The sequence below is a fragment of the Fukomys damarensis genome, unplaced genomic scaffold, assembly GCF_012274545.1.
Source record: "Fukomys damarensis isolate Sample0158 unplaced genomic scaffold, DMR_v1.0_HiC HiC_scaffold_27, whole genome shotgun sequence".
Classification (NCBI taxonomy): Eukaryota; Metazoa; Chordata; class Mammalia; order Rodentia; family Bathyergidae; genus Fukomys; species Fukomys damarensis.
Genome location: NW_022900939.1, coordinates 3,690,614 through 3,710,227, shown reverse-complemented (window position 1 = coordinate 3,710,227; position 19,614 = coordinate 3,690,614). Strand labels below are relative to the sequence as shown.

General features: G+C 42.0%; 1 protein-coding gene across 2 annotated transcripts in view; it reads left to right on the top strand.

The window, feature by feature from the left end:
* Positions 1-14,642, top strand: part of LOC104851149 (fatty acid desaturase 2-like protein FADS2P1) — a 29,895-nt gene extending 15,253 nt beyond the window's left edge. For both annotated transcript variants that reach the window (XM_010608330.2, XM_010608329.2), the window contains 8 exons: positions 2,985-3,110; positions 5,786-5,846; positions 7,767-7,843; positions 8,034-8,131; positions 9,098-9,194; positions 11,776-11,855; positions 13,087-13,212; positions 14,189-14,642. In XM_010608330.2, the coding sequence (XP_010606632.1) occupies positions 2,985-3,110; positions 5,786-5,846; positions 7,767-7,843; positions 8,034-8,131; positions 9,098-9,194; positions 11,776-11,855; positions 13,087-13,212; positions 14,189-14,237 (714 nt within the window). In that variant the 3' untranslated portion in view covers positions 14,238-14,642. The remainder of the gene's footprint in view (positions 1-2,984; positions 3,111-5,785; positions 5,847-7,766; positions 7,844-8,033; positions 8,132-9,097; positions 9,195-11,775; positions 11,856-13,086; positions 13,213-14,188) is intronic.
* The last annotated feature ends 4,972 nt before the right edge of the window (positions 14,643-19,614 follow it).

The window sequence follows — 19,614 nt, the reverse complement described above, 5'->3', positions numbered from 1 at the left end:
ATCTGTGGTGGGATCTGGGCGTCAACCTGTTTGGGAAAGCTCGTGAGTGAAGTTAATTGTAGCCAGGGCTGAGCAGACTCCTACAACATCGCTGTCTCCCGTGGGAACTCAGCCACCACCAGCTGAGCCACTTTGAACATGTTCCTGGCTGTGTGTGAACCCCAGTTTCTCCAGCTGCTACATGGGCAGTGGTGAAGGAGGGCTTCCACCTGTCGGGTTGGTGTTAGCACCACATATGTGTAATCCCGTGTGTCATGGGTAGCGCAGCCTGGAAATGCTTAGCAGTTGTCTGCTGTTACAAATATGATGCACAGCCCCTTCCTAATCAAAGGGAGGAGCAAGAATCATTAAGAAAAATGTTCAACCATGCTGGTGTTCAGGAACAGGGAATTAGACCATAAACCACAGCATCACTGACTTGCAAGATACTTGTCACATGCCCTTGCCTGCTGCCTTTTCCATTAAGCAGATTGTGGCAAAAGTAGATAAAATAACAGAGCACTGGAATTTGGGTTCCATCTAGAGATATGCGTGGCCCTCAAAATGGTCAGGATGAATAATGAACAAGTGACAAATTCCTCCTAATCGGGCAGTCCCTGCAGAGACACTAGTCCACCCTCTGTCCACCCCTGCTAGCCCCGCAAGTTAGGTGGTTCTGGTCCGGAAGTACTCCCCGTAGGATAGAGGCAGAGGCAGTGACCTACACGAGGAGTCAGGCAAGGGGGATCTACCCTACACGCAGCTGGCAGTTGATCCAGTGCCCGTGTGTGGAATATTTCCAATCAGCCCCACCCTTGCTGGCACTTGGGAAAATCAGTGCTTTCCCACGAGCCTAAATCTAAACAGTGCTCTTTCTCTAGAGTCCCCAGAAACAATTTTGTCCTAGCTGAAATGAGTCTAACAAAATGAGAACGTGCTAGATGGCTCGTAAAGCAAAGCTGGAGTCCTCTGACGTTTAGCAGTCAGAGCCAGTGATTCATGAACACAATGAACAGGCTTCATCTATGTGCAGAAGAGAAAATTACCCACGGCAGGGAAAGCTGGGTGGAGGGAGTTGACAAAGGAAATCAGAAGCAGCAACATCCTGACTTTTACACGTGTCACAACTTAAAATTTCAAAACTTGACTTCATGGAATCCTTTCCTTCACCCCAAAGAAGGCACAGATATTCGTAAAATTCTCTGAGATGTTTCACTCAGTCGCTATAAAAAGACATGAAAGTTCTGGTCTTTGAGCTATAGGCACAACTAAAAAAGCACAGCTGAAACAAAACATCTTGGACTTTTGGAACATTCTTAATTTGAAAATTCAAAATCCTAATCACTCCAAAATCCTTAAATTTTTGAGAACCAACAGGAAGTCACAAGTGGAAAATTCCACACTGTCAGACTTTGTTTCATGCAAAATAATTATTTAAAGTGTGTAAAATTAACTTCCCTGTGTGGGTAGGGTGCATATGAAAATAAATCCCATAGTTAGACTTGAGGTTCATCATCACCATATCTCATTTTGTTATGCAAATATTTCAAGATCCAAAGATATTTGAAATTCAAAACAGTTGTAGTCCCAAGCTTCAGATAAGAAATACTTGAGCTATAACTGAACTCAAAATGAATCCCTCTAGTGTAGTTTTCAACCCCTATCCCCATCCTCCAACAAACAAATTTTGAAGATAATATGTATTAAGTGCTGCTATCAAGATGATGAGCAGAGGAGGTGAAATTAAGACCTCCCTAAAACTTTCAGTAGCACAGGAAGGCGGAGTCCAGCACCCTGCTTTGTGTACCTTCTCGGTAACCTCACCCCTAAGCAAACTGCCCAAGTCACACTCCTGAAGTAGAAGGCCAAACGGGGATCTAAATTCAAGTTGACTTTGGTCTGAAGACCATGTTCTTTCTTCTGCACCAAGAAAGGAGCTAACTTTGACCTGAGAAATGGCTGAGGACACGCAGGCCAGCTTGCAGATGCTGACCCTCACTTGGCTGTGAAGTATCCTCTTCCTTGCCTTGAGAAGAGTCTTCTAGACAGAGGGGCCCAGCTGGAGCTGGTTCCAGTTGTTTCAATCACACCTGTCCTCTCCTGGCCCCTGCTCTAAGTCCTTGTCCCACTGAGATCCCTGCTGAACGACCAAGAATCAAATCCTGTGTCACCAATTACCACAGGTAGACCTTTGCTAAAAGTATGGTCAGCTGGGAGAAGAGGCCAAGGTCTCGGTTCTGGGAGGACTTAATTTTAAAAACGAATCACTTATCACATCGCCCTTGTTTAATTCTCTGCTGTTCCCATTACACTATACGTTCCCAGCTGTGGGAATCCCACTTTATCGTGGCTGGTTTGACATCACAGATGTTTAGCACAGCATACGACAGGCAGGGCACACTTCAAAGCAACGAATGGATTAATAAATGCACTGCATCCACAATGCGGAGGGGGACAAGTCAGATGCAGTTTGGTGGGAGAAGCACGGAGGACAATGGACTTAAGGCGGGAATGGAAATCCACGGGGCAGATCTGACTTTGAGATACTGTGAGATATCCAAAAGGAAATATTTGGAAAGTGGCTTCCGTTCTGGCCTGTGATTAGGAGAGAGAGTGGACACCACTTTTCCCAGAACTAATGAAAGACTTGGAGCTGAGTCTTTATATGTAAAACAGAACTAATACTCTCTGCTTCTCCTACCTCCAAAACTCTTTAGAAAGAGGATCAAACAAGAGAAGAATGGAAAAAAATTCATTTCAGCCAGTTTTCATATTTTCATTACCAGGAGTTGTTTTAGCCTGAAGCTCCCTTCCTGTATCCAGGGATTATTTCTTCACAAGCTATGACAGCCTGCTGTCTATTGAGTCACTCTCTGGGCCAGCAGGGAGACAAGGCCGAGAAATTCAAATATCCTGACTTTTGAGGAGGCCTGCAGAAAACTTGGATTGTTATGGGTACTTGGAGAGCAAATTCTTTTAGCTGACCATTCCTCTCTTCCCTTCAGGGCATGTCTACAAACTGGTGGAATTACCGACACTTCCAACATCACATAAAGCCAAACATTTACCCCAAAGACCCGGATATTGACGCGGGCCCACTGTTTCTGCTTGGAGAGTCCCAACCCGTCAAGGTACGTTTAAGTGTCCCAGATCTGGCTGAGAGTTGCTTGAAGCGATACCTAGAACGGCTTCCTTTCTTGTCTGCAAAGATCAAGATGAGCGTCTGGCTTTACACACAATCTGAGAGCTCTGCTTTATCCTTTACGTCCAAGGATACAGACTTTAAGTCATGGCTCTGTGATCCTGAAGGTCATCCAGTCCAGCCTCCTAGAGCAGGTGATATAACCTGTCACTCTGTCTGATCAACCCCAGGGACAGGTGGATCCTTGCCCAGAGCTATTCACCAGTCCTGAGGCAACATAAGTCAATGTTAGAAAATGGAACCGGGTGACCAAGGATGGTATGACTCTCCAAAAGCCAGTGAGGACACAGACAGGTGCTTGCTGAGACAAGAAAATCAATCTCAACTAATGCTGGTCCCATTCGAACACACGACGCTGTTATCTTTAGTTTATATTCATTTATATGTGGTTACACAGCTCTAATACTTTTCCTCAAGGGAAAATGACAGATCCCAAGAGTCAGGTCCTCAGGAAGACAATGATGTCTTCTAGCAAAACTTGACTGTCAAAAAATAGGACTTCACTTCTGTCAGCTGTTGCCTGACCCCATTTGGTTCATCGACTGAAATTTGTGGACCTTTTAAAAATGAGTTTTCCCAACTTTGGGAGACATGGCCTCTGCCCCCCACCCCAGATGGGAAACAGAGTCTTCTGCTTGTATGTATTATTTGAAGTTGTTGGCTTTGATCCCAGTTAGTTGCTTTCAACAAGAGCTCCATAAACATGCTGTGCTTTCCTGATGTTAGTGGACTTCTGCATTCATCCCAGAATTGTAATACACTGATGTCACTGATGACCCCCCCGCCACAAAGCCAGGAGCCAGACTCTCCCGGATGTGCCTTCTAGACAGTGTTGCTTTGCACACATGCTGTGTCTTCACGAAGGGTGAAAGCCACCTCTCCAGCTCCCCGGCTGCCCTTGGGGACACATCTCTGAGACTTGCTATAGCACTAAAGCCACTCTACAAAGTGGCACTGAAACTTATTCATGCTCTAGAGTTCAGTAGGCTTAGCTTCAAATACATTTCTGAGGGGTCCTGAGCTTTTCTCCTCTTCCTTCTTTCCTGACAGTTTTTCTAGTACTTTCCTCAAGCATCAGTTTCTTAATAAGCATTGATTAAATCTTCTGTTTTCTGCGCTCACATCTGGCAAGGCTTAGAACCCTCCTAGGGTTCTCCTGATCCATCTAGGTTTGTTAACTCCCCAGCATTTTCCACCTCGTCCGTTTTCCTTCTTACTTCTTATATACTTGGAGTTCAGGGAGCAACTGAAAATGGTTATTACTTCATTGCCATATGGCTTTTTATTTGTGCCATTCTTTTAGAGGAGGGAAGGACAATTACACTGTCTAAATAAAAGGAAAACATCTACACATAGGAGGGAAGATACCAAACAGGAAAACCATGACTCCCTATTGTGTGGAACAGAGTAAGTGTAGAGAAATGTAGACTGGCTGCAAACTATCACTCATTCCTTCATTGGTGAGCATTTCCTGTGACCGCTAGATACAGAGACATCACTGTTACTTCTGTGCCTCCTCTCAAAGCACTTGCAGTCTGTGTGTCCTGAACACCAGCCATACTACACAAGTGAAATCTTAGCAAATGAACTATCCTTGGTAGTAAGGCGAATATGATTATATTATCATAGAAGCAAAAATCTTAGAAAATACGTGTAAGTGGTCTGTACTACCATCACTGTGTGTTAGTAAGTCACCACGTCAGAGCCATGAGAAGAACAAAACAACAAAGGTGGGACAGACTCGGGAGGCCACGTTTCTTCCTTACATGACCATTTCATAAGTAATTACTTTCCTATAGCTGGGACTATATACCCAACACTCACAGCTTAAAGGAAAGGGAGTTTATTTCTCTCAGTCCATGGTTGGTGGCTCCAAGGCAGAAATAGCATAGTCGGAAGGGCATGGTGGAGGAGCTGCTCACTTCATGGAAGCCAGGAATCAGAGAGAGAGAGAGGAAGGAGCTGGGGATAATACCCCTTCGGGTCATGTCCCAGTGAGCGCCTCCATCCAGACCTCTCCTGGTAACAGCACACTGGCTGCAAACTTATCACCAGACCGATCCATCAAGAGTAGAGTGTCCCCTGCTCCAGTAATCCCCCAAAGCCCCACCCCTAAAGAACACATGAAACTCTGGGGGACATTTTAGATCTAAACCATAGCAGCACCCTTCGGATGAAATAAAGGAGCCTGGGCTTCAAACAGAACCCTGACACTACAAGCGAAGAATGTCAAGAAAAGCTCTTCACATTTCCCCTGTGCAGTTTCCTTCCCACGGCACACAAGGAGGATGAATTTCAAAGTGATTTCCACATGAATTTTTAAAAAGAGATCAAAATCCTCATAGTAAAACGGAATGATCCATCTGAGAAAGAACTGCATACATTTACTCAAAGCAAAAAGAGATGCCACGGTGATGTTTACTCCCATCCCAGTTCTGGTTCTTCTAGTAATTTAGGTTTGACAGCCAAGGAACATGAATCAGATGACTACATTTATAGAGATTTCACACACACACACACACACACACACACACACACACACACACACACACAGTGAGGACCAGAGGTATTTTCTTATTTTATTTTTATTCTCTTTCCATTCAGTACGGCAAGAAGAAAATCAGATTCATCAACTATGAAAAGCAGCACCTGTACTTCTACATGGGTGAGTCTCCCAGACCCACTTTCCCTGTCATTTTATTTCCCTAACACATGCAGTTGTCAAGCCAAGTGGTGTGATCAGACTCGTCTTGTAGGGACCATCCTGTCTACTGTCACTGGGAACATCAGCAGGTTTTTGTTCAGACTCATCTATGTGAAAAGAAGAATGGAAAAGCAAGTAGACATTTTTCATAGGCATCTCGTCCCTCCCAGGGCCTCTGGACAGGGGAGAGAGGGAGGACAGAAAGGAGGGAGGAGGGAGGGAACAGAGGAGATACCTGTGAGGGCTGGAAGGCACAGCGTCAATCCAGAGGGCCTACGTCTGGGACTTGCATCTTGGAACGGCTGAATACGATCAGGAGCAAAGAATACTGGTATTGTACAGAGAGGGAAAAGAGGTGGGAAAATAATACTGAGGCATTTCTAGGGTGTTGCCAGAATGAGTAGAAGCCAGGAGTGAAAGTCACCCTTCCAGCTTCTATGTGGAGGGAAGCTTGCTGCTCCCACGATCTTCCTACAGATCTTGAATATATGAGATGACACATAAATACATCTATCTTCGTATGTGTATGTTGGCCAAGAATAAAAGCAGATAAGCTTCTCTGAGCAATTCTGATACCACTGGAAGAATATCATAATCAAAGAATCTTTACCCTGAACCAAAATCAATCTCATGAGAGTTCACAAAGAAAGGTTTAAGGGATTCGTAAATCTGCTCACCTAAAGTATACTTGCACATCTGGGAAATAAACCAAAATCAAAGAACCAACCATGTTTGCAGACCAGTGATTCCCAGTTGGGAGGTTTCCCGCACAGGGACACTGACAGTGTCTGGGGACACGCGGATGGGGTGGTATTGGCATCCTTTGGGTAGAATGCAAAGATGCTGGCAGAGGTTTTACATAGCCCATAACAGAGAACCGTCTCACCCCAAGTTCCAGCTGAGGCTGGGAAACCCCTGCAGGTGATGGGAACTGCGTGTCTGTGGGCCCCCGGTGACCACCAGTGAGGTGCTACGGAGCTCAGCCGCCACACACTTTGAAATGCACCACGGATCGGCGCTGCCTCTTCCACCCCTGGATTCGGTTTTCCCATCCTCTGCTCATTTCCTGACCCTTCTCTTGCAAAACCCAGCACAGGAACAGGGACGTTGGGGCTTCATTTTGAAAGGAAGCCGACTGCACTCTACCTGAATATGTAGATGCACAAGAAATCATTTATTTTGGTGAACTCTTGGGAGAAATGTGCCTTTGTCTCCCCCTCTCTGCAGTGATGCAGTTTGCCCTTAGTGTACGAGGGATGAGCAGAGGGTGCAGAGCCGCTGCCGAATGCCCCCCTCACAGACCCCTCTGCTCTGAGAGCCGCTTCCCTGAGTCCTTTTCCTGCAGATGCCAGTTTAGCACTTTGGGCACCAGTGAGGGATAATTCAAACCATCCCATAGAAACAGAGCTGGAAAGTTGCTAAAGAGATGAAGACCGTTTACATTCAGGCTTGAGATTAACTGAGACAAAGAGTGGGTGACAAGCTTTGAAATGCCTGGGCATGCTAAAGAGTAAACCCAAAAGACACCGAGAGACAGGACTGGGGCGGGGCTTTGGTCAGTGCGACTAGGTTAGGCCAGCGTCTGCGGATGAACGCTTCCGGGTGTCGGGCTCTGACCTTCCCACAGAGGCTGGGAGACTGAAGGATGGAAAGGCCCCTAGGACTCTCGTAGGTGGACGATGAATCTCAGAGAGAGAGAGAGAGAGAGAGAATTTACGACTGTAAGTTCCTAAAATAATAAATGATCTAAGAAAAGGAGAATCAGGCATCTACTCCCTTCCGTGGTCGGGCTGGGAGCGGCGAGTTATGGATATAGCCGGCTGCTGGCTTGCACTGGGGCCGCACTCTGCTTATCTGTGGTACCTTTGTTACCTTTTTCAGTCGGGCTCCCGTTCCTCATGCCTGCATATTTCAATGGGCAATCCATGCAAGTGATGTACCTTCGGAAGTACTGGGCGGTGAGTATGCGACGCATGGTAGAAACTGGACCACGCAGGAGAGGGGTGGGGAGGCTCTTGGTGCTCGCCAGATGTATTTTCCTGGAGGAGCAGGATGGGAGGTTTTAGGCATTGCGTGAACAAACCCAAGTCCAGGGAAGGGCGAAGGAAATGCTTCGGGCCCCTGACTTTTGAGTGCTTTTTCTTGCAGGACATTGTGTTCGTCAGCAGCTTTTACATCCGACACTTCATCACGTTTGGCCCTTTCTACGGGATTTTTGGAACCTTGATGCTCATATATTTGGTCAAGTAAGAAAATGTTTTTACCTGCGTTCCCCAGATGGTCCTCTTACCTTCCTTGTCAGAGCTGTATGATGTCAGGGCTCATGCTTGGAACTGAGATATTTAAGGAATGCAAAAAGAAAAAAAAAAACAATAGCTGAAGTAGTTGAACAAGACGAATTAATTGCAAAAAGAATTTGCCCAATCTCGTCTTTCTATTGTTGTTTATTCACAATTCCTTTACACTTTCATTTAGCTAGACACCATAACCTCCACCAAGAGTCACGATAGGACCGCTTATAAGGCTCACTTTATGACTAGAGATGTTTTTCCCCAAACCAAAATGACATCAAACCATCATTTAGCCTAAAGAGCCCTCTTTGACTTCCCAGTTTCTTATGCCTCATTTTGCTCATTATTGTTGTAAACCCCAAATTACTCTAAGGATGATGACAGCTACTCTGCACCAGGCTCTGTGAAAGCCTTTACATGCATTGTCTGGTTTGATGTCATCCTGGCACCGTCCAGCAATACAGATAGTATCACCTTCACATTCCTGCTCAGAGAATCGAAGCTTGGACAGATGTAACCACCTGCCTGATGCAATAGAACACGTAAGGACCAAAGCCAGTGCCAGGATAGGACTGGGACCCAGCTCTCCCTGATGATAGGGCATGGGCTGCCAACCACTTTGCATGTGCTCTTGGAGAACCTGATGGTTTTTCATCCCTGCTTTAGAGCTACAGAACTCTTTGGCAGCTCTGCTCCTATGAGTTAGGACACAGGGCAAACCCAATGGCTAAATGTCTGTGTGTCAACTCGAGACTGAAAGGCATTCAAAGAGGTACCAAAAGATTTCCATTTTACTGAAACCTTGGAACTTCTTTTGTTTGCTCCAGTTTGGGGCCAGTTCTGTCCAAGGTTATGCAAGCCCAGCAAATGTAACTGTAGCACCTTCAAGAGTCATCACTCCCTGTTTCTGTTCCCCAAAAGGTTTCTTGAAAGTCCCTGGATAGCATATGTTACCCAGATGAGCCACATACCAATGAGAATGAGCAAGGAGGAGAACCGCGACTGGCTCAGCACTCAGGTAAGGATGGAAATGCGCAGGGAGAGCCTTTCAAACCGGGCTGACTTAGGATCTGGTCACCTCACACAAGGATAACTCAGCTTTGTAAGGTGCTCTCCAGGGCCCAGGCACTGTGAAGCACTTTGCAGTAGAAACTGTGCATATTCTTACTTTACAGGGTTATAATATCAAGCCATGAAACGGTCCAGTAACGTATACAGGGTCACACAACTAATCAAGGATATAAGCAGTCTTATACACAGGCCTTTGATTATAGAGACATTCTTCTAAACCACGAGCCAGTCAACTACAATTCAGGAGCCAAATCTGGCCCACTGCTTGTTTGTGAAAATAAAGTTTTATTGGGACATAGCCATGTTCATTCATGTACACATTATCTGTGTGCTTTCATGCTACAATAGAAGAACTATCTCTGAATTACAATATTTATATCTGATACATTGTACAAAGGATTTGATGACCCCTCCTCTAACCTGCCACCTTCCATAACCTTTTGAGTGAACCTGAGATCTTAAATTTATAGAATGTATCATATACCTGTAAGGACCGCACTTCATTATACAGACAGGGCATTGCAGAGAGGGCCCATCTCTCCGAACATGTTAACACTTACAAAGTTCTGATCAACACAGGGCAACCCCACCTCCCGAGGCCTCACCCTCTCCACTGGCTCTGCTGTGGTGACGAGGGAATCCAGTTTGTGTCCTGTTCCTTCTCCAACTTCTTACCCAAGCCCCTGGACCCCCTGTAGGATAGAGAGGGGTGCTTCTCCCACATATTCATCATAAACCCCTGTTTTTATCTCTTAATTTCCATTTATCATTTATTTAATCTTTGTGAGGATAATTTCTTTTCAAGTATTTATTGGCTTTTTATATTCCTTTTTCTGTGATGTGCTTGCCAGTGCCCTTAAAATATTGTTCTGAGTATGTGCGCATTTTTTGAGTTTTAGTAACTCTTTGTAGAGTAAAGATACAAACATGTTGTCTCTAACATATGTTATGAACACTTTCCTAGTTGCCTTGTAATTCTTTCATAGAAGGGATTTGTTAATATTTCACCCTGTCTTGCTTACAACATCCCTGAACAAATCTGTTGCCGTGAACCACTTAGCCTTCTTTTTCCATTCATCTTACCTAGCAATGATGCTGGCGTGGAGTTAAATTAAGAAATTTAATTAAAATAACGTGTTGCCATATTGTGTTTATAGCTAGTACAGGAAGTTAAAAAAAAAATCCCTCCACCAACCTGCCAGAGTCCTGGTCATTCAAATGCTCTCCACATCACGGACTGGCTAAAAACAATAAAAACACTCTACAATCTTAAAAGTTATTGAAAACTCAAAGAGCTTTTGTTTATAGAAGTTGTATGCATTGAGGTCTATACTTGAAGTTCAAAATGAGAAATTTTTAAATATGTGTAAATTAATTTTAAAATAATAAGATTAAGCTAATACATATTAACTTCAGAGGGACAGTGCCATCTCATGCTTAGCCTCTGGAAAACTCCACTGACAAGCGTGAAAAAATGAGAATGGGTCTGGTGTGATGGTGCACACCTTTAATCCCAGCACTTGGGAGGCTGAGACAGGAGGATTGCTATGAGTTCAAGATAAGCCTGGGCTACATAGTGAGTTCCAGGTCAGTCTCAACTACATAGTGAGACCCTGTCTCAAAAAACAAAAAAAAAAAAGAGAGAGAGAATGAAAAAGGAAAATAATGTATTAGAAATCTTATGGAATTCATTTTGACCTGGTAGATCCCATACATACCCCAGGTTGTCTCAGTATTTCTGAACTACACTTTCACCTGCACTAACATAGAACAACCACAGACTGACATTCAAAATGGCCACCTTCCAGGAAAAATTAGATCATAAAAGGGCACTGAATGAATGAAATGTCATTTGTATGAGTTCTTGGTCTTAGAATCTGGAGAAATCTATGAACTTTCACTCCATACAATTTTTTTTAAATGCATAAAATAAAATGCATGAGATTACAGAGGAAACTGTCTGTACTGGAATGTGAGTCTATTCACAGAAACCCCTGGTCAGGATCCTTGACTACCTCATTCCTCATTCGGAAGTTCTTCAAAGCCACTCTGGAAATGATAATCAGCCTCTATCATCTCCACCATAGGGGCCGGGGATTTAGCTCAGTGGTTCTGCCGCCTGCCTCAAAAGTGCAAGGTCCTGAGTTCAATCCCCGGTACCAAAAAAAAAAAAACAAAAATCCACCATAACCCTTCAACCCCATTGCCACGTGCCAATGTCTTCATTCGCAATACCACAATCTTTAAGAGTATTTAAGAGTCAGTGGTGACTGTTCTCTCTCACATTCTACACACTCTTTTATAGCTGTTGTTTTATAGCTATTTGCTTCTTAGCAAAATATCTTGTTACCTATTTAAGTATCAAATTATGGAGACTTGGGACTGTCCACCATAATCCTCATAGCTTCTTTACACAAAACAGGTAGTTCAATATGCATGTGTTGATGGCTGACTCAATAAGAAAATAAATAAATAAATTGTCTGACACTTGGATTCGTTGATATCTGATGCAAGTTTTTTCTTTGCAGGTCTTGGCCACCTGTAATGTTGAGCAATCTTTTTTCAATGACTGGTTCACTGGGCACCTGAACTTCCAAATCGAGCACCAGTGAGTCACTGAAACCATCAGTAGCGGGGAAATGACAGTCATATATAACAGTGTTAAAAACAGTCCAAAGTAGGGTCCTTCAGCTGAGAACCTCAGAGGAAAAAAAAAGTAATCAGGGATCTTTAACATCTACTACTTTGCTATTAGCATCAGTTATGAGGGAAGGAAGAAAGAAAAGAAGGGAATATAACAATTGTCAGAAAATGAAATAAAATCTTAGAAAAGAACTAGTAACTTAGGTTTAGCTACACAAAATCTTAGAATTTGCTGATTTGTTTTTTTCCTGTGCATTTTGGTTTGTTAGTAAAACCCCAAGAAAAATCACACTATTGGGTAACTGAGGTGTGTTGAAATTCAATTACAATTTAAATTAAATTTCTACCACAACATTAGAGCAACATTACAAAATAATCAACAATGAAATCCATTCCCTATGTAATTTGCAAATGGTAGCTGGCAATACATTAAGCAATGGGTCGATTAAGTAAACAAATAAAAAAAGAGAAAAGGATAATACTTGAAGATTCTCTGTGAATACTCAGCAGAAACACTTGCCACATCTTTGTGTAGACCATGTCTGGGAGATTCACAGAAAGAAAATATGTATGCTTGTTGGTAAGATTTGCTATCTTTCCTTTTATATTAGTCTTTGAAACCTCAGCAAGGTAAAGAAGAATTATCATTCACGTTTTGTCAACTGTTCACAATCCTAGAAAGTCACCTGGCTGATTAGTGAAACCCTTAGGATAAGATTAGTATCTTCTCATTTCTTATTGCTCACCTAGAACTTTGCCCCATATAGACCATGACCTGTCCTTAGTGAATATCCACCTACTGGTGAGCAAGAGTTAGACTGATTGATAGAAAGAAAGAGAAACAGACAGAGTCAGAGACAGAGGGAGGCAGAGAGTTATCTCCAGCTCTCCTGGGTACTTCCAAATGACAGACAACCCACACTTTCATTTGAATTTGCCAAAAGTAAATGTGTTCAAAGGAGTTGATATTTGTTCTAATTGTCATTTCCCAAATATTTGCCACCTGTATGACCCCCAGAGGTGATTTGACATAAAATGAGAATGCTTGGTAAGAGTCTTTGACCTTCCCGGGTTTGGGCCAGGTTAAGGCTGGATATGCATTGCTGAAATAACTTTATTTGGTGATACAGGAGAGAGATTCCCCTCCAGGTTTTCCTTAGGGTTCTAACTTCCACGTCTGCCCTCTGTTTCCTTAGTCTCTTCCCCACCATGCCGTGCCATAATTACCACAAAGTGGCCCCGCTGGTGAGGTCGCTGTGCGCCAAGCACGGGCTGCAGTACGTGAATAAGCCCATGTTGACAGCGTTTGGAGACATCGTCAGGTAAGGGCACAGATGCTCTGGGGTCTCACACTGCCTCTCACCGCGAGCCCCCAGACCATGTACTGGTGACTCCTTCTTCCAACAGCCACTCATCGAGGAGCATCCATGTGCCCGGCATGAACATGGGGATCTACAGGGGCAGAGACAGCGGCCATTATGACCGCAGAGATGTCATTACTCACTGCACCCCAGGCACTCCTAGTGAAAATGTCCTGTCCCACATATTTCAGTCTACTTGAAACCAAGGCTGGCCTCATGTGTCTTTGTACCTCCGACCCATCCATGCCAGGCCTGCTTTCATCAGGTCCCTGTCTCGGACCCTCCACAATGCCCTCTCCTGCTCTTTCCTCCAGACAGCTGGGCAGCCATCCGTGGCTACAGATCTCCCTGCTTTGGCACTTTTCCTTTTCCTAGAACATCCTTTCACATCACCACCTCCCCTCTGTTCCCTGCATCAATTTCCATTCCTTCTCCAAGGCTCATCTCAAACTCCTTTTCTTCATCTTGCTCTTCTCTGATCTCCAAGACTCCATCCATCACATACTGTGATGGTGCCCAGTTCTCCCTTACTGGGTGATAACTTACCTAATACATGGCTACCAGGCTAGATCATGAATCCCATGCAGACAGGACCACATCGGTCTTCTTCATGGCTGTATCCTCTGAGTCTAGAAAACTCTTCCTGATAATACAGAAGGATAAGTAGGAGACATAAGATAGGTTGGTTTACAGGGATATGGGCACAAAATGAGTAAAATCAGCACAAAACTCAGATGTTATCCATAAAGAAAAAATGAACTCCATAAAAACAATTCAGTGTATTTGCATCCTCCACTGGTCAACAGATAATGATGCAAATAAGATATGTCTGGAAACGACACAGCCCTGAACCAGGCAGAAGAGCAAATGGACCGTGGAGAAGCAATTTCTCCACGAGAAGCTCACCTCTTATTTTCTATTTTTATTTCTTCCCCAGGGCCTTGAAGAGGTCTGCCGCCCTCTGGATGGATGCTTACTACGAATGATGTGGCACCAGGTGGTGGCCCATTGTATCTCTGAAGTTGGTTGGTGAATGTGCACGAGGTCCTTGCTGTTTAACTGGGAATTAACTGGCACCACTGGCACACCCACATCTGCCAAGAATGTGAACTTGAGGACACGTGTCAACCCCTCCCCTGGAGGCTTCACAAGCAAGGGGCAGAAGAAGCACAAGATGACCCTGGCTGGGTGGCAAAAGGGAAATGGGAACTCACTGTTTTTACTTTTTCATTGTGATCGTGAATTTAGTCTACCAATAAACCTTAGATCACCTCACTGAAGAGGCATAAGTACAGGAATGAGGTAAAATTTTCCCAGAGAAAATGGACACAGGAGGAAGAAGACCAAAGGAGACTTGTCTGATAGAGTATTTTTTAATTGAGTTTATTGGTACATTCTAGGTATGCAGTACAGTTACATTCATTATTGGGATCTGTACCTTTACATGACAGGTCTTGGTTCTCATTTTTCCCCTTGTCCCGGCCCTCCCTTCACCCCTCCTGCCCTCCCTGTTTACAAACACTTTATTTCCATTTTTTCATTTTCTCCTATTTTTTTCTTTTCCCTTATTATCTTTCCCCTACCCTTCCCACTTTCCCTACACCTTTAAGCCCTTTTCTTCCTATTTCACATTGTCAATTATCTCATTAGGTTCTTACGTACTATGATAGTTTTTCACACCAGAGAAACTATTTGGTATTTACACATGTGTGACTTATTTATTTCACTTAGGAGTATATCCTCAATATGTATCCATTTTCCTATGAATGAATCTAATTTCTCATTCTTTATGGCTGAGTAATGTTCCATTTTACATGAAAACCACATCTTGTTTATCCACTTTCCAACTGATGGGCAAATGGGCTGTTTCCAAGTTTAGCTATTACAAACTGTGCTGCTGCAAACATGGGTGTGCATATATAACTATGATATGATACTTTTAATTCTTATGGAAATATACCCAGCAGAGGGATGGCTGGGTCAAATGGAACCTCTAGTCCCAGCTCTTTGAGGTATCTCCATGTTGATTTCCACAGTGGTTGCACCAGTCTGCACTCCCACCAGCAATGGAGAAGGGTTCCTTTCTCCCCACAACCCTGCCAACATTTGTTACTGTTTGATTTCTTGATAGCAGCCATTCTTTGTAGGGTGAGGTAGAATCTCAGTGTTGTTTTCATCTGCATCTCTCAAATGACCAGTGATATGGAACATTTTTTCATACATTTACTTGCTGTTTTTATTTCTTTGTCTGAGAAATGTCTGTTCATTTCAGATGCCCATTTTTGAATTGGGTCTTTATATTTGGGGGGACTGATTGTTTTGAGTTATTTATATATTCTAGATAATAGTCCTTTGAGGAGCAGCTGGTAAAAATTTTTTCCCATATTGTAGGTTGTCTCTTAGTTCTGCTGATGGTTTAGTTCTGCAGAAGCTTTTCAATAAGAGGAGATCCCAGTTGTTGATTCTTTCTGCTAGTTCCCATGCTACTGAGGATTTGTTCATAAAATCTTTTCCTATGCCAATGTCTTCAAGTGTTCTGCCTATCTTCCAGCAAGTTTAGTGTTTCTATTTTAATATTTTGATCTTTAATCCACTTGGATTTTAATTTAGTGCATGGTGAAAGATAAGGGTCCAGTTTTAATCTGTGGCAAGTTGAAATCCAGTTTTTCCAACACCATTTATTAAAAAGGCTATCTTTCCTCCACTGAGGATGGTCAGCTCCTTTGTCAAAGATGACATAGCTGAGTACATCTGGAGTTTTTTTGTGTGTGTCTTCCAATCTGCTCCACTGATCCTCAGATCTGTTTCTTTGCCAGTACCGTGCTGTTTTCTCACAGTGGCTTTGTAGTATAGTTTCATATTGGGAATTGTTATACCCACTACCATGTCTCTGTTGCCTAGGATGGCTTTTGCTATTCTAGGTCTCTTAAGGTTCCAAGTGAATTTTGGGATTTTTTTTCTAGTTCTGTGAAATATAGTGTTGGCATTTCAATTGGCATTGCATTGAATCTGTATAGCAGTTTTGGTAGTATGGCCATTTTCACTATGTTGATTTTTCCTACCCAGGAGCAGGGGATATCTTTCCATTTTCTTATATCCTCTTCGATCTCTTTTTTTGGAGTGCTGTAATTTTCAGTGTAGAGGTCTTTTGCTTCTTTTGTTAGATTGATTCCTCGATATTTCATTTTTTTGGATGCTATTGTCAAAGGGATTGTTTCCCTAATTTCTCTCTCAGTGAGTCTATTATTTGTGTACAGAAGGCTATTCATTTTGGGGTGTTCATCTTGTATCCAGCTGCTCTACTGAATCTGTCAATTAAGTCTAGAAGCCTTTTGGTGGAGTTTTTTTGGTCTTCAATGTAGAGTATCATATTGTCAGCAAATAATGACAGTTTAACTTCTTCCTTTCCTATCTTTATTGCTTTAATTTCCTTCTCTTGTGTAATTGCTATGGCTAGTGTTTCCAGAACTATATCGAAGAGGAGTGGTGATAGTGGGCATCCTTCTTTTATTCCTGATTTTAAAGTGAAAGTTCTCAGTTTTTGGCCATTTAATATGATGTTTGCTGTTGGTTTTTCATAGATAGCCTTTATTAAGTTGAGATATAGACCATCTATTCCAATTTTTTGCACGGTTTTTATCATGAATGTTGAATTTTGTCAAATGATTTTACTGCATCTATCAAGAGGATCATATGGTTTTTGTCCTTGACTCTGCTAATAAAGTGTATTACATTTATTGATTTATGTATGTTGAACCATCCTTGCATCCCTGGGATAAATCCGACTGGGTCAGGATATATGATCTTCTTGATTATCCTCTGTATTCTGTTTGCTAGTATCTTATTAAGGATTTTTGCATCTATATTCATTAAGGAGATTGGCCTGTAGTTCGATTTTTTAGTTGCATCTTTCCCTGGTTTGGGAATCAAAGTGATACTTGCTTCCAAGAATGAATTTGGAAGTATTGCCTCCCTTTCAATTTCATTTAAAAGTTTGAAGAATAAAGGTAATAGTTCTTCTCTAAATTTCTTGTAAAATTCAGCAGTGAATCCATGAGGACCTAGGCTTTTTCTTTGTTGATAAATTTTTAATTTCATTTTCAATTTCACTGATTGTAATTGGGATGTTTAAAATGTTTTTATCTTCTTTGTTCAACTTTGGTAATTCATAAGTATCTAAAAATCTGTCTGTCCATTTCTTCTGTGTTTTCCATTTTATTAGAGTACAGGTTCTCAGAGTAGGTATTAATGATCCTCTGGATTTCTGTTGGATCTGTTGTGACTTCACCTTTTTGATTCCTGATTGCATGGATCTGAGCCTTTTCTTTCCTTTTTTTGATAAGGTTCACTAAGGGTTTATTGATTTTATTTATTCTTTCAAAAAACCAACTCTGATTCATTTATTTTTTGTATCATTTTCTTAGTTGCCATTGCATTGATTTCTGCTCTAATTTTTATAATTTCCTCTCTTGTTCAAGCTTTGGGTTTTTCTTGCTCTTGTTTTTCTAGGAGTCTGAGATTCATCATTAGGTTGTTTATTTGAGCTCACTCTGTCTTCCTAGTGTGGGCATTCAGTGCTATGAATTTTCCATGTAGAACTGCTTTCATTGTGTCCCATAGATCTCTGTATGTTGTATTGGCATTTTCACTTATTTTAAAAACTGTCTAATTTCTTCTTTAATTTCCTCTGTGACCCATTGATTGTTCAGGAGAGTGTTGTTCAATTTCCATGTGTTTATGAAGTTACTGTGGTTTCTTATGCTATATCTCCAGCTTGATTGCACTATGATCTGATAATACACAGGGGATAACTTCAATTCTTTTGCATTTATTCAGACCTGTTCTGTGAGCTAGTATGTGGTCTGCCTTGGAGAATGACCCATGTGCAGCTGAAAAAAATGTATATTTTGGTTTTGTGAGGTGGAACACTCTATAGACGTCTATTAAGTCCATGTGTTCAAAAGCTTGGTTGAGTTCTAGTATCTCGTTTTTTATGTTCTGCCTAGATGATCTGTCTATTTGTGAAAGTGGGGTATTTAGATCTCCCACAACAATTGTATTAGTGCTTATTTTGTTTTTCATGTTACTTAATATTTGTTTTATATAGTTGGGGGCACTAATATTTGGTGCATATATGACCATGATTGTCATCTCTTCCTCTTGAATTGTTCCCTTTACAAGGATGTAGTGGCCTTCTTTGTCTCTCTTAATCAGTTTTGGTTTGAAATTTACTTTGTCTGCAAATATGATTGCTACCCCTGCCTTTTTTCTGGGCTCCTGTCACCTGGAGAATTGTTTTCCATCCTTTCACTTTCAGTCTTTGGGCTTCTTTTTGCACCAGGTGTGTTTCTAGTATACAACATATTGTTGGATTTTGCTTCTTAATCCATCCATCAGTCTATTTATCTTGATTGGTGAATTGAGGCCATTGACATTGATGGTTATGACTGATATGTACTGAATTATTATCATCGTGTTATTGTCCTTTTGTTGACTCTCTTTAATTTTTTTTCCTCTCCTTTTAGTTTCTTGCCTTGACTATTTGGTTTGCTCTGTTGGGCCTCATGGTGTTGTGACCTTCATTGTCTTTTTCTAGGATATTGTTTAGAATTCCTTGTAGTGCTGGTTTGGTGTTCATGAAGTTTCTCAAGTGTTCTTTGTCATGGAAGTATCTTATTTCCCCATCCATTTTGAAAGAGAGTTTTTCAGGATAAATCAGTCTAGGTTGGAGGTTGTTTTCTTTTAGGACTTGAAATACCTCACTCCAGGCTTTCCTTGACCTGAGAGTTTGTGTTGAAAAGTCTGCTGTGATTCTGATGGGCTTCCATTTGAATGTGGTTTCTTTTCTCTTATTGCTTGTACTATTTTGTTCTTTTCTTTTGTTGGGTTTCTGAGATCTTGATTATTATATGTCTAGGAGTAGATTTTTTTATCATGGATAGTTGGAGTCCTAATGCCTCACTTATCTGTATGTCTAATTCTTCCCCTTTGTTTGGGAAGTTTTCTGTCATTAATTCTGTGAACAGCTTTTTTAAGTCATTTGTATTTTCTCCTGCTACTTCATGGATTCCTATCAGTCTTATATTATTCTTCTTTGCATCATTTAGGAGTTGTTGCATTGATTTCTCATGATCCCTTACTGTTTTTAAGAGACCTCTCTTTTCACAGTCACTGACTGCAATCCTATCTTCTATATCTGAGGTTCTATCTTCACATTCTTTTATTCTATTGTGAACACTTTCAATAGAGTTTTTAATCTCCTGGATATGTTTGAGTCTGTTTTATGTATTCCATTTCTTTCCCCTGTTGGGCATTCATTGTTTCCATTTCTTTCTTATGCTGGGCCTGCATGGCTTCTATCAT